The sequence below is a fragment of the Pomacea canaliculata genome, linkage group LG14 (assembly GCF_003073045.1).
Source record: "Pomacea canaliculata isolate SZHN2017 linkage group LG14, ASM307304v1, whole genome shotgun sequence".
NCBI lineage: Eukaryota > Metazoa > Mollusca > Gastropoda > Architaenioglossa > Ampullariidae > Pomacea > Pomacea canaliculata.
This window is the reverse complement of record NC_037603.1, coordinates 1336284-1351697: the sequence shown is the minus strand read 5'-3', so window position 1 is coordinate 1351697 and position 15414 is coordinate 1336284. Positions and strand designations below refer to the sequence as shown.

Below are 15414 nucleotides of genomic sequence, written 5' to 3'. Positions count from 1 at the left end.
GTTGATTCGTGGCATCATGAATTTGACACCTTGTGTGTGTGTGTGTTTTTGTTTTTTTTTTTTTTTTTTTTTTTTTGAGATTGGAAGAAGGGTATAATTCTTATTTTGGGAACATTGTTTTGCATCAGGTCGTTAAAATGCTCGACACTTGACCTTTAACGAGAAAAATTTCTAAACATCGAGTCAAGATTTTCTACCTGTCGACTGAAATATAAAAGACTCAAAGTTTGTACCCAGCAGACATTTTACCAGCCTTGCTTTTAAAGTTTAGGTCGTCAGACTTTGCACGTCCTCTTTCTCCTTCGGGTGGCGGTCGGGTAGCTTAGCCGGCTTGGTGGGTGTGGCTAGAAAAAATCGCTCTGTGCAATATCTTGGGTGTGTCGTACTCGCCACTGAACACGGACCAGGCGAGGTTGTCGATGTTCTTGTTGCTGTCGACATTCGTGTGGATGTCTCTTCGGACAGAAGGAACGAAACTTCAAACATTTTTTCTCTCTTTTCGGACTGTTGTAATGAAATTCGACATGTTGTCTCGTTGTTGTGGAACTGGTTGCTGATGTACCCTGACCAAATGAGTATAAAATAAGAAAACAACTCAAAGCAGTCTTTTTTTAACCAAATGAGTTTTTCTTTTACCTAAAGACAAACAGAACTCTCCGTAAGAAAAGGGAAGTAATTGATTAAATACAAGGTAGGTGGAATATTTTCTGGACTGTAAGCGTTTTTGTTTAGTCCATTTTTTCTGGATTCATAAGAAACTATGTCGGAAATAAATTGATAAGTCTTGATAGGTCACTTAAGTTTGTGGATATTGTAGGTAAAGAGTTTGAAATATTTGATCAGGAAGCAATACATCATGATGCTGTCACAAATATCATACGTGAAACAGTGTGGGTATGATCTTGATCAGAAAACCTGAATATCAGGATGGGAAACAATTGCTCACCTTTCCATTTTGATGTGTTTGTTTGTTGCCTTTGGTCTGTTGTTGTTGTCCCACAGAATACATTTGTGGTGTCACTCCTCAATTTTCTTGCTCTCAGACTACTACCTTGCCTGCTACAGTCATACTTTACATTTTGTTTACTCATTGCCCTACCAAATGTTTGTTTGTTTATTGCCGTACCTCAAGTTTCGTCTGTTAGTTGTTGTCCCCAACATTTGTGTGTACATTGTTTATTTTGTCTGTCGCTGTCACAACAGATCTTATTCCCTTCACAAACTCCCCTTTGCCTTACATCCAGGAGCGGGAGGGTCGATTTCCAGAGGTGCCTTATGATTCTTTGAGTCAACTGCATAGGGCTCTTCTGAAAACAGATCCTCCTGTTCATGACGTCATATCCGGTGGATTCCTCTCACGGTCCCACTTCAAAGCCTGGTGCTGCTACATGTCTGTTATATTTTGTTGGGTGTTTCGACTTGTCATGGTAGATGTGTAGACACAGTTTTATCACGTGCCTAGACACAGTACAGTTAGAAATCTTCCCGTCATCCTAAAGGTACAAACATGGCGGGTAATTAAATGTGTTTATGAGGTGAAGATTTGTGTCCTAGAGAAAACCTTGTTAGAGGCACAGGCACTGTTCGGGGAAGTGTATAAACAGGAAGGTTTAACTATAATATAACTCTAACTATAATGTAAGATTTTCCGAGAAAACAGGTGAGCATGCAAGTAACTTTATTTTTCTGTCTTTTTTATGCCGAGTTTTTCTTTTTTTTTTTTTTGGTCTCTCGCTGTCTCTCTTCGTCTTTTTGCTATCTAATGAACATCAGCCTGTATTCGTATAAACGGGAAATATGAAAGCAAACCAATCAAAGAAGAAATATTCAAGGAAGGAGAAAAAGGAAGAGAGAAACAAAGATAGAAGGTACAAAAGATTGAAGGTAAAATGAAAGAAGAAAGTAAATAAGTAAAAAACGAATAAAAGAAAAAGAAAGCTAGAGACGAAAAGCAGGAGAATATAGAAGTGTAAACATAGTTTTTCACTCTATCACCTCCTTCAAGAAACTGGCACAGACCATGTACCCTGATCATTTTCAGGGTGGAGATCAGATAAACGAAGATGTGCTTCTCCCGATTACCTCCTGGTTCGAATCAGGGCATTTCTAGAATTCTCCTTGTGCTCTGCAGTCGAGGCCACCGACACTTTACCAGAGAGAGAGAGAGGGAGGAAAGGAGAAGAAAGGTCCTGTGTATCTTTGCACTGTAGTGCATGACAAGAAAGTCAAATTTACTGTCACACAACCTGTCGACAGAAAACTTCTCTCTTTATTTCACTAACAGGGGCAGGGGGCACGGGGCTGTCTCTCAGCTCCATCGAGGCTCTGTTTGCTCAGCGTCAACCCTCAGCGCGTGACCTCAGCACGTCACGTGACCAAGAGTCAACGCTTTGATAACATCCAATTCGTCTTTTTTTTTTTTTTTTTATCTTTTGTCGGCTTCTTTCTCGCGATCTGTGCCATGGTTACTACCTGTGTGTACCTGTGTAGGTCTTTGAGCGATCGGCGCAATTTTTGTGTTGTAAGAGTTGTATATCTGTTTGTTGACTTGTTTGTGATTGTATTTACACAACCTCGGAAAGATAGAGCGCAAGCAAAATTAGCATAAATAAATAGAAGCGACGATAGATAAAATAAAAATAAATGAACACAGAGATGTACACACATACAAGTTTTAGCAAGGAGATTTCAGTTCACTTACAAGGACGAAAACTGAGATGAAATAAAGTTTTCTTGGAAAAGACTGTTTTATTAAAGTTATTTAAAAGGTGTAATGAAAGATGAAATCTCGATTCGGAAGTACAGGTACATCGTCAAGAAAAAAACTGGGATGAATCAAAAATATTTGGAAGAGACTTCTTTATTTAAATTTTTTTAATGAAGAAAAAGGTGTGAAAGGTTTCAGCGTTTCATTTGTAGTGCAGGTGAGTCTTGTTCTTTGTTGACTGTTCTTCAGGGAAATGTACCTGAAAGAAAGAGAAGACAAATAAGTAGATTATCTTTATAACTAGGCGAATGTCCAAATATTTGATCAAGTCAAAACGGCCAACCTTGTTTGATGAACCTTTTCTTATCACTCGTCTACATTCCTCGGTTATCAAATCCTGTTAATGTATGAAAGTCTGTACTCACCGACCTGCGAACATGGAGGAGAGGCATGGGACGACTACTGTCCACCAAGGCCACGCTTTTCTTTCAGGAACTGCCAAAAATAAATTCAAAACAAAATTATTATTAGATGTGGCGAAATCATTTCCAATACAGCGACCTATAAAGACAATTTATTTTTGTGACATTCATGCAGTCATCTCAAAGTATTTTTGTATTTTTTCGGTGTTGACTACACCTTTAATTAAGAACGATTTGAATGGTAGATTAAAATGATCAAATAACAGTCTTTCTTGTATTAACCTCTGTAATTTCACTTTCCTATTGTTATTGAACACGTTGATCGAAGAACCCAACTCCTTTTCTTATCAACTCAGTCATATCACTAAAATTTCAAAATATTTAATAATCTGACATGCTGAAAGAACTACACCGATAATGGCTTCAATGTATTCAGCTAGAGACAATGACAGCTTATGTTTCATTAAACATTCAAGCATGCACACCCTGTGTTAAGATTAAAAAAAAAAAGGGAAAAAAATTTCTCTTTCAAAGAAGAAATACCTGGAGAAACTGGCGAAATTTGGCCTCGTTTTGCTCCTGCTCACTCTGCTGCTGCTGGCCTCCTCCTGCGCATCCTTCAGCCACTGCTGCACTGCCAGCTTCTTCTGGGCAGTCAGCACGATTTCCTTGGAATCACAGAGAAATTCCACAAACGACTCGAAAAACAGGCGCTCGGACTTTTCCTTGGGCAGCCCCAGCTTGACGATCTCCTGACCGACCTAGGACAGAAAGTGAAATTAGTGGATAGTGTTTCCTGAGTGTTGATGGTAAATTTTCATGAGGCTTGAGGACTACTAGGTACCTGAGTAGAATATAGAGTAAGGGAGACATAAACATGTTTATTTTTTTAGACAAGGATTAATTATAACTCTCCAGAAAGACTTTCATTCTTCCTATCTATCCATTCATCTCTGTTCACATGTATAGTCATCTAAACCAGCGTAGCACACGATCATAAATAAGATACATCATGACGACCAGCAAGGAAAAGACCCCACGAACTTTCAACAACAACAACAACAACAACAACAACACGAACAACAATCCCCCCCCAAAAAAAAATCCCAAACAAACCAAAACCAAACCAAAAAAAAACCCCAAAACACCAAAAACCCAAACCAAAACAACCAAACAAACAAACAAACAAACAAAAACAAAACAAAACAAAGCAAAAAACAACGAGCTATTGACTAACTGTACCCAGCAGTCTATCATCACCCACCTTCAAGTAGCTCTTGTAGTTAAGCAGCAGCTTGAACAGACTCTTGAGCTTGATGGCCTTCAGTTCCGGGTCATCTTCCTTCTCCTCGGGGTCAGCCTGCAGTAGAGCTGCTTGGAAGCCTAGTGGAGTATTTTCCGCTGGCTCCTGTTGGGAAGCGACCTGCTGGAGGTGGGCAAGGACTGCCTTGAATGCAGCCTGGGCATCCTGGCTCTCGGCTTTCACCTGAAGCTTCTTGGCCTCTTCGTACTCGTGGCGCTCATAGAGGTAGCTGTACATTGAGATCAGTTAAACGGTTTATTAGTAGTGGGGATTTTTTCAGGGATCGGGGAATGTGAAATGGAAATTATAACTGTAAAAATATTTTAATTTGATGATGTATCGTGGATAATATTTATCATTGTTAATTTATTTAAAGTCGGACTGGTCTCTCAAAGTCATTAGATTATTGAAATCATTATTTGTTTTTCTTTAAATGAAGCCAAACTAGTGAAGAAAGGGATTGAGTTTACCTGACAAATGACTTGAACAGGTTCTCGGTAATTTCTTCTGATGGCTTGGGCAGCTCCTCGCGGATCTTCTCGACAATCAGCTGAGCCAGCTGAGGATTCAGGGGAGGCAAGACGCCAGCTTCTTTAGCAGCTTGGGGTTTGTCTCCCTTTAAAAAAAAATATTGCAGGTTGTAAAGATGCATGCAACTTTCTGTCTCTCTCTCTCTGTGCTTGTGTGTGTGTGTGTTTTTCCCCATGCTTCTTATATATTCTGTTTAAAATTGTAATAATCTAAAATTACATTTTCATAGTTCTGACAACCTACTGCACACGACTATCTTTCTCACATGGCCGTGCTAGTAGCCGGCTATGCATAGGAGCAAACAACCACTTCCAAAGCTCAGTCACACACACACACATCTCTCCATAAACAAATATATTTTTCTATTTGAAGAGATGTATTTTGATTGCTGACCATAAAAGGACGGACTGAAAGATGATCTGCGCATGCGTTGCAAAATATAGAAAAATAAACATAGTCGCTACTCACTAGACCAACCTGAAGCTGTGGGAAACAGAAGGTCAGACCAAGAAGGGTGAACCCTACTGCCAAAGGTAGCTGAGTCATCTTTCACCTTCCGTCGTTATGGGATATGGAACTACACAGAGAAACGAACCTTCAGTACAAAGACATTTATTTTTCCAAAGAGTCAACTTTTCCAGATGTTATCATTACCATAATCTGATAACGTAATAATAATAATGATGATGATGATAATGATAATGATAATGATGATGCAGGAAAATATTTCTTATATGAGGCAACTTTATTCTGTGTATATGACTTTTCCACTTGTTACAACAAAGTTTCAAAATAACCTTTTCGTTAACAAATTTTCATTTGCATGCAATTAAGATACAAATTAATCAATGTACTACAAATTCTTCCCAAAAAATGTGATTTTTTTTAGACGAAGTTCAATACAATTTTAAGCAGAAGTACTAATTTTTGTTTCATCTTACAATTTTCGTGGTCCATCAGTACTTACTTGTAAAAGTTGCAGCTGAAGTTGTCTCTGGTGAGCTCAGTAACGAAGATGTCCACTTTTATAAGAATTTGTGTGTTTGCATGACAAGGCATTATGGGATTCAATGAGAAAGTGGGTCCACATTTTCACACTCAGGATGTGGCTCGACCTACTCTCTTTTATTCCCAACCAGCACGATTCTTTCTTAGCCAAATTCTGCTGTCACGGTTGAGATATTATTAGAATTGGTAATGTATGAAACGGGTAGTCAAGAAATTAAAAAAAATATTGTTGACACCCGTGCAACACTACTGGACAGAATGACAAGGCGCCTTTTTTAAGAGCATTGCTCAATTCCTACTGGATCATTCCACCTTCTAGGCTTTCCACTAAATAAAAATTTAAAAGGCAATTTGTGCAAGAGACCGCACAGAAGTCTTTATGGAGTGGGGTTGACAGTGTAACACCCGCGTGTTTGTAGAGGAACCGGCTAAAGGACGGGTGGGCAAAGAAAGGCATGAGAAAGTCCAAGAGAACACTCGTCCTCACAAGACTCCACCTGACACTCAGCCCCACCCCTACCCACCGTTTGCCTGCTGCAAATAATGCAACAGTCCTTTTGGTTTTCTTACTGTGAATGTATTATGCAAATAAGCAAGAGAGGCCGGCTAAATACTGTTTCCCATAGCTTAGGTGATACAGTAGCATAGGAACGACATCTGGATATTTATCTCCGCCTTAGCCACTCAATCTTAACATCTATATTCATTATTTAGTAAAATCTATATATCTAGGCATTTGATATTGTTACAGATATCTAATATATCAATCTTACAGTCTACTGATATAATGAATTCTCTATTTAATCTACTCTTTCTCTCTAATTAATTTATCTGACTAATCATTCTTTCTCTTCTCCACTTTGTCCGATCATCAATCTCTTCCTCTTCTATGTACATCGTCTGAGAGGTAGATAAAAACTTGTCTTACTTTGTCAACATGAATTTATATTCAGTGAATCATATCATAAAGTAAACTTTAAGGGACTAGCAAGGAATGTCTAGTACAGGATAGACAATACATATACGGGTACATGCCTGTGTGTGTAGCAGCGCTAAGAATAAACTGCTTATATAAAAAATAAATAAGCAATAAACAGCGAATTTTACAAAAGCAAAGAATAAAAATTGAATTTTGATTTTCTAAAACAGTTGATCTGGTAATTGCAGCACATAAATTAATGATTAGTACTAGAATGCAGGTGTGACAGACCAGGTATATATATATATAGGTATATGTGCGTGGGTGTTATTCTACCGTCTGTTTACTGGAATCCATAAATTTCTCACCTAGAACTAAACGAAAGTGTAAAATAAGTTGACAACATTTTACATGAGGCATATAAATGATTGTATAGTTATGAGACTAATTAAAATTCCTATCCTGAACAATAGTTATATCACAAATACAGTTCACTTTCCAGGAAACAGGCCATCAAACAGAGAGAAAGATGGTGGGAAAGGGTCAGAGCTCATGTAACGTGTCAACTACAGTTTTGAAATTTCTGCATTAGAAGCGTTTTTGAAATTTTTTTAAAAGGTTCACAGAGGGAAGGAGAAATTTGAACCGGTGTCTTGACGTCCTTCCCTACCCCACCCCATCCTTTACCCCCACACCATCCTCACCCTCAACCTTTGCTCACCCCACCTGACTCTTCTCGTGATGTCGTCTGTTGACTGTTCCCTCCCTCCTTCCTCGCCCTCTACCTCCTCCACCACCCGTCGTTACCACACTCAATGATAACTTGAGAACTCATTGACTTGATGTGAACTTGAGTGACAGGTGCGACAAAAAAGTCGGGTGTACAGAAAACCCTAGCATGATTCATCATTATTTGACTCGAGAGACTCGGTGATATGGAGGTACAAAATGTCTGCACACAGGGCATGCACTGAGAGAGTAAATGTCACAATGATCTTTATATACAGAGAACGTGCACGGCACGCGGTACAAGTCAGTCCTCAGGAGATGAGTGGACAGAGGATGCTGACGAGGCAACACAAGAGGATAGCTTCTGAAAAGGGCTCAAAATTAGTGATACCGAAGCACCTCCACAGCTGTTGTTACAACATCATGCTCACCCAAAGACTGGGGCAAAGAGAGAGATAATATATATATAGATGACCGAAAGAGTTAGGGTTGTATATCTGTACTTTTGTGTATATATAGATAGAGAGTAAGTGAGGGCAACTAGAAGTGTGACTGGTAACTATCTCAAAAGTTGACATGTTCCTCTCACGAGGTCCCTAACTAAAATACATTTTTCTGTTTCTTCTTCACAATACACTCTACCTGACTGTACATATCTGCCTCACCGACAAACAACACATTTGCCTCTCTTCTCCTCCTCGTCCTTGTAGTCTGGAACATCTTAATTTCTCCCTCTGACTTTCAGAAACTGAACATCACTTTTTCAGGACTGTGTCTTGGAAATGCGTTCAGGCAGACAAGACTTGTGTCTAAAACCTTTTTGCTTTGATTACCAACCACAAAGCAATAATACAGACAGCCAAACAGAAGAAATGAAGACCACCAACCCTGTTTAGAGAAAAGAATTAAAACTGTGCTCCCACTAAACAAAGCAGAAGCATACTTTGGGTAACATTTTAAACTTGTCCATGTACCATTATCTAAATTCAAGGAGATAACTTTTTATTTATTGTAACAAAATTTCAACATAGATAATATATATCAATATTTTGTCTTAACTCTGATAAAGGATTTATTTTTGAAACCGTAAAATCTTTTTAATTCTAATAGAGGGTCACTTCGTGGGTTAAATAATTATTAATCTCCTTTCGGGACTTTGTGTGAGCAAGAAGATTTCTGGAAGTTGCCAGAAGAATGTCAGGGTCAACAGTGGTTCAAGGTCCGTTCTCCATTGGCTTTGCCGAGGTGGAATAGTTTCTCTGAAGTTGCAACATGTGGTTGTCTTGGACTTCAGCATCTCTCGCCTTCCAGTCGTTTTTAATCGGTAATTGTAAATATTTGTTAGTCCGTTCGCTTCTCTGTCTTGCCTCTTGTCTTTGGTTATGTTTTCTACCAGCTGTCTGTTTGTTTTTCGGACACGTAGAAAAGTTGCATGCCTCCGAATCCTGCCTGTCTGGGATTTATTTTTCATCTGCTTTTCTTTTATCATGAAAACTTGGAAGATTTCTACCCCCTCGCAGGCAATGTCGGAAACGTTGGTGACTGTAGAATTCATATTTGGTTTCTTTACATTCTGAAAAAGTTAAATATTTTCCGAGTTGTAGAAGGGTTTGTAGGTTGGGTGTGTGTGTGAGTGAAGCAGGTTAGACAGCAATCTGCTTTGCTCACCTCACTATGCAAGGGTGGACAGGTTTAGTTTGCGCAGTGTGTTTTCCTTTTAGGCCATAGGTCAAAGGTCACTGCCTGTGCATGGTATGTTTGTAGACATTGAACGCTTTTGTTTAACTGTAAATGTCACATCTTTTGACTTTTTACTGTCAAAAATTTCCTTAGAGTTTTTTCTTTGTGTAAATATAAGAAAAATACTTAAAACATTTCACTGCCAGGCTGTTTACAAAACTCACCATCCATGGCTTTATTTGGTTTCTTGTCTGTTGTTTATTACACATCTCTCTTGTTTATGTCACTGCAAGTTTCATTGTCAACAGTATGCATATTCTATAACAAATTTCGACAAACAGCCTTCACTCTTTCTTTGCCAGCAGCAAGCGCTTTGGAGTGGTCTTCTTCTCCTAGAGTCGGTGAAGTCACCAACGCATGCGCAGGAAGTGACGTCTCCATCCCATGGTCCTTCACGAGTGATACACCTGAAACCATCTTGGATGTTACTTGGTATTCTGAGGTTTGCTGGCTTTTGCGGATTTTTCATTCGTGACTTTTTATGTAGCCTCATTATAAATTTCTTACCTTAGACAGAAAATACAGAAAATATTTTTTTCTTTCTGTCTTTATTAACAGAACAAATATGGACGATCGTTTTTGTAAGACCATCATGAAATAACTTTGCCTGCATGCATATTTATTTGTTTATTGTTTGTTTGTCATGTTTAGCGCAGCAAGGAAAACCAGACTGTCCTCGCTACCTTCATCAGCGGCCAGTTTTTCTCGTCGTCAACGACGATTGTGCAGTACGTACCCAACGCCGGGCTTCTGCTGCGGGATGTGATGATCAGCGATGCGGGACTGTACACAGTGCGCGTGCATGCGTACAACGCTAGTCACGTGACAGAAAGCAGTCGCTTCACTCATGTTGAGATCGCTGGTAAGATGCTCGAAGGGACTTTTGCCTCTCGCACATCTGTTCCTATGATTGTTCATAGATAGACGTTCGTAACAATACACGTTACTGCCTGTCCTGTCATATGAAATGTGTAAGTTAAACTGTAAACACTTCATTTGCTCTTTCTGTGCGTACCTAAGATCGGCTTAAAATTTGCTATGCTTCTCGGTATTGTTATTGTTTTTGTGTTCAATCTCTCTGCCAACTGTCTTCACGACCTCGCATCCGTTTCTGCTACGTCACAGCTCCTCCAGCTGGAACACAGCTCCACGCGCATCGCCGTCCTCTACCGGTGAAAGATGACGTCACAGGCACTTGGCACGTGGTGCTGGAGTGTGGAGAGTTCACAGACCTGGGTCAGCCGTCAGTCAGGGTGCAATGGCAGGTAAACAACTCACTGCTTTTGATATAAAAGATTCATGAACACCTTCGCTTGCCAAACATTAAACCCCTCGCGGCTCGTATTCATGGGCATCGTGAGGGTATCTGATTTGCACAGGTCGGGTAGATAAACAGGCTGAGTAGCTATGTTCAGTGACGACGAGCTCAACAGATTTATTATTTTAAACATGGAATAAACTGGAAATTAGATTGTTAAGTAAGAAAAATTGAAAGTGCAACAGATTTTTTTCAGACACCTTCGGGATCCGCTTATCCCAGCTCCAGCTACCAGGAGGGTTATTTCCTGTTATCACTAAACACTTCAGCGGAGACTGGAAACTACTCGTGTTCCATTCTGCACCAGAGTCCGGCAAGGCAATGCCTAGCGAGTGATTCCCCTTTGTTAGGGGAGGCCACTGTCTACGTGGACGGCGATGACGTGCGGATGACGCTGTTGGAAGCCAACGAGCAGCAGCTGTTTGAAGGGATGTGGCAGGAGGACGAGGATCTGGCGTCACAGCTCCGACGTTACCAGGAGCAGCTGCAGCAGCTGGACAGGCAGCAAGCCAGCGTTGATATGTGTGAGTCTTCTGCTCCAGCTCACTCTCGTCAGCAAATAGATAAAGGATATTATCAACGGGATGGCACTTTTCAAGAAGGACAATAATGATTGTTTCAAGAAATAATTTGTAATGTTGAGGTACATCCTCGATCAGCATTTTCTTCTGTCAGTTTCATAATGGAGTGCATCATCTAGTCCCATGACAATATTAAAAATGTAGTTTGCATATCTAAATGGTAAAAACTATCTTTGAGAACAATTGACTCGTGAAATGTTACAATCATCATCTTCCTCCTCATCCTCATCTTCGTCATCATCATCCGTAGTTTCAAACGAGAGGCGATTCTTTCAGTGCACCAGCCAGCCACGTGCCGAGACGTGCAGCGTTATGACAACGACAGTGTCGTGCACGTCGTCTTCCATGAAGGCACCAACATCTCGGTGTACTGTGACCAGGTTACAGACGGCGGTGGATGGATGGTCAGTCCAACCTTCACAAAAATTACAGACTTTTCGTTGCTAGTGTCATTGAATGACACATTGTCGACGAGGGGTCGCCCTTTTCACACTGGCCGCAGTTAGCAAACAAAGAAACGGATTTTTGTGTCTGATGATTGGTGATCATAATCACACCTTGTTTATGTAATTTATGCGTTTGTTTATGACTGAAATAGTTTAAAATTATTAATTTCATGATTTTCAACTGTCTTTTTTTTATAACTGTAGGTTATTCAGCGGCGTCAAGATGGCTCCGAAGATTTCTACCGCAACTGGACAGACTATAAACAAGGTTTTGGTAATCTGAGGCGAGAGTTCTGGCTGGGTATGGGCAACCTCTGTCTACCTTTCTCTACCCTAGTTTCTTTAATTTGTATTATTTATCTTTTTTCTCTTTGTGTCTATCAGCTGTATTAGATTTATCATTTACATACACATGTATATAAGTCAGCCAGTCTGGTTTTTTTTTTTTTTTTTTTTTTTTGGTGACTCACATCAAATTGCTTTTATCCTGCTAAACAGTATTCAAACTCTTACTTAGAACACAGACTCGTTTATCGATGCCAGTCCACTTCTTTACCTTACTGGCACTAATAGAAATAATTATTGCTTAAACAAAAAACATCAGTAACATGAAGACACACATATAACTGACGACTAGCATACACACTATTTATTTATTTATTTTATTAATTTTTTTTTACAAATCAAGCTTTCTTTTTTTTCGTCAGGGACTTTGGTTAGTCCTGGATTTCAGCGATTAGTCCCAGCAATCAGTCTGACTTGTCTGTCTCAGGGCTGGACAACATGCACGTGCTGACATCAGCCAGAAGGCACGAGCTGCGTGTGGACCTGGAGGACTTCGATGGAAACCAGACCTTCGCCGTCTACAGCGGCTTCACGGTTGGGAATGAAAGTACTGGCTTTAAGCTCCGAGTCGACAATTTCACTGGTGGAGACGCAGGTACCCAAAAGCACCAGCAACCGTTCTTTATGCTCCAGCTGTTTGAAAATAAATATCTAAAAATATTATCGAGCAAGAAAAAAACCTGCAAAGGGTTTCTTAATCTAGGCAGGTCTACTGGTCTGAGCAGATCATTTTTTTTATTCATATACCAGGTGTACTTTTATATTTTGTTTCCTGAATGCAGTATCTTTGAAGGGAAGCAACTTTGCAACCCTTGGTAGAAAAAAAAGTGAATTACTTCCCTTTGACCACAGGCCCATTAGTGCTTTGAGTCTCTTTTCTACTTTTAAAAACCTTGTGCTGATACAGGGGTTAGGCGTTAGGGGATGTTTTAAAAACATAAGGTTTGATAGAAAAAAGTCTATAAAAGCTAATTATAGGATGGAGTAGGAAATTTTTATGTTGAATCAAATTTTAGTGACAGTAAAAACAAAATTCTTAACAAACGACAGCGAGTGCCACGAATGCTATGCTTTGACTAAAATATTTTTTCAAAATGTCACCTCAGATGTAAGTCCATCGGTGACTAAATTATAGAATATCTAGACTACATTATAAGAAAATTCTAATTTTTTTCTATTGACACAATTTTTTCAATATTATCTTTCTGGAACCATGAATATTTTTCAGATTTCTACAAGATTTGTTGAAATATGAAATTGAAAGTACAATATAATTATTGAAATCTTTGTACAGTAATACACTTTCCTCTCTCGAGGTGCTTAATATATGCAAATCACTACCTTTGAGCACAAGATGTGTCGACTTAAACTGAAAAATAAACATGACTGGCATAGTGATTTAGTTGCTCATGAGGTGTCACGTGACTCCTTGTAGGAGACAGTCTGATGTACCACAATGGGCAGGAGTTCGCCACAAAGGATCACGGGAGGCCACGGGCTTTGACATGTGCTCTCAAGTATCACGGGGCGTGGTGGTACAACGACTGTTACAACTCCAATCTCAACGGCGTCTACATCACCAACGCGCCGCTGCCTCACTTGAATGGGGTCACGTGGTTTACTTTCCGTCAAAGTTACAGATCGCTGAAACGAGCGGAAATGAAAATACGACCTGTGTAACGGCAGCAGTTCGAAAATTAAAATGTTGTTTCTTGTGCATTTTAGTTGGTTGTTGCGGGTTGTTGTGAATTTTGCTCTTGTGTAAATACTAATATATTTGTCGTTATTTGTTAAGTAATGTTTCCTGTTCTAGGAAAACTCGTCTAAATTGCGACCAAGACACTAACATAAACATTTGCAAGTATATTTAAGTCACGGAAAGTGGATGAGGGTATATGAGACTGTGCCAAAAGTTTGACCCCTTAAATATGTAAATAAACAGTGTTGGGAATCCAAGTTTGTTCGTGTAGGTGACCCTGCAGGTGAACGAATATCTGTACGTGACTGCGCACGCGCTTTTTTATGTACCTACGATCATATTTGCTGTTAGTTTAAACACATCGACTTGTTGTTAATTAATATCGTCACAATATTATTAATTGTTATACTGCGTGCTGCCAGCGGCTCTAGCCAATCCTTTTGTTGACACTGTCTTCTCAAGATGAGCCTCACGAACTGCTGCCTGTACTGCCTGCTGCACATCTGCGGTAGAGGCCATCATCCGACCAAGTAGATGCGGAGTGCAGATGCGCTCTCTTGTGCCCGCATCAACAGGGTCCTTGACCACCAGGATAGGAATGTCTTTCAGACACTGGCCGAAAACTAAAATGTCCACCAGAGCCACTCCTGAGTATGGTACCTCTGCTCCGGCGGTCATCGCAAGGAGATAGGGAGATGTTTTAGCTGTAAGTCCTGTATGTGCCCTCGGGCCCTCGTCAGTGACCGTCGTTACCTCACTGCCGGTGTCGAGCAACGCCATCACTCGAATGCCATGAATTACAGCCTCCGCCGTCGGACACTTTCCAGTCACGCCAGCTACACTTTCTTTCCTAGTCATCCTGTTACAGACGACGGGGGACATCACTTTGTTGTGTCCTGTGAGGCTGGGAGGCCGCTTCCATTTCCAGCTGACTCGTGCAGTCAGGCGATCTATTTCATCCTCCCTGTCGTCACTGCCCTCCTCCTCTCTCTCTCTCTCTACACGCTTTGCTGTCTTGAGAAGGTCGGACTATCATCATGTCACAAAATGTAAAGAATGTAAATGAAACAAAATACACTTTCCTTCTAGCACTCTGAGTCCGCATCCGACGAACACTCCCCCGGAAGCGTACACTTCATCAGTCTTGGACAGTTCTTATACGGCAGCGTCGTTCACGATAGACTGCCTCTAGACAACCAGTAGTGGACAGCCACAGACCTGCCTTGGCACAATACTGTCACTGCTGGCTGAGATCACAAGTCACACACCGTTGCCCCTGGCAATGAGGATGGCGACGACGTTAGGAGTGAGTTTCCTGACGCACTGTCCCTAGCTCATTAGCATTGCTGCTCCTCTGGTTGCCCCAGGCAACGGACGCAGATGCGGCGACGATTTCAGGCGACAGTGGTCCGGCACCGGCTCCAGACGTCCAAGACCTCAGAGGTACACAGGGACAGTAATCTCTACCCCCGGTGGTTGCCCCAGGCAACGGGTGGCAGTTGCTGTTGCCGGTTCTGACGGTGTACCCCCTTCCTGACGTCTGCGAGGACGGAGACCCCTTCCTCACTCCCACGGTTCCAGACTGCAAGTGCCAGCAAGTAGCGCGATGCGTTCGGTAGAACGGGCCCCCTACAGACTTGCTGCTTACAGCTGATGTGATGCTCAG

The 15414-nt window shown here is 40.8% G+C and overlaps 2 protein-coding genes across 4 annotated transcripts; one reads left to right on the top strand and one right to left on the bottom strand.

Moving 5' to 3' along the window:
* Positions 1-2791: 2791 nt before the first annotated feature.
* On the bottom strand, positions 2792-6044 carry LOC112555305. 2 transcript variants are annotated; one of them, XM_025223649.1, is made up of 7 exons: positions 5931-6044; positions 5432-5540; positions 4903-5048; positions 4394-4661; positions 3673-3890; positions 3133-3202; positions 2792-2966 (listed from the first exon to the last, which is right to left on the bottom strand). In XM_025223649.1, exons 2-6 carry the CDS (start codon positions 5507-5509, stop codon positions 3196-3198), a joined length of 717 nt encoding a protein of 238 aa, XP_025079434.1. In that variant the 5' UTR covers positions 5510-5540; positions 5931-6044; the 3' UTR covers positions 2792-2966; positions 3133-3195. The 2 variants fall into 2 exon arrangements, with proteins under 2 accessions (XP_025079434.1, XP_025079435.1); XM_025223650.1 differs by having other exon boundaries at positions 2794-2966; positions 5441-5540; positions 5931-6037.
* A 2745-nt stretch (positions 6045-8789) lies between these two features.
* LOC112555012 (angiopoietin-related protein 7-like) lies at positions 8790-13773 on the top strand. Of its 2 annotated transcripts, none has more exons than XM_025223129.1 (9): positions 8790-8943; positions 9662-9801; positions 10011-10221; positions 10485-10624; positions 10874-11201; positions 11535-11662; positions 11909-12005; positions 12477-12644; positions 13485-13773. In XM_025223129.1, exons 1-9 carry the CDS (start codon positions 8892-8894, stop codon positions 13727-13729), a joined length of 1509 nt encoding a protein of 502 aa, XP_025078914.1. In that variant the 5' UTR covers positions 8790-8891; the 3' UTR covers positions 13730-13773. The 2 variants fall into 2 exon arrangements, with proteins under 2 accessions (XP_025078914.1, XP_025078915.1); XM_025223130.1 differs by having other exon boundaries at positions 8797-8943; positions 9665-9801.
* The last annotated feature ends 1641 nt before the right edge of the window (positions 13774-15414 follow it).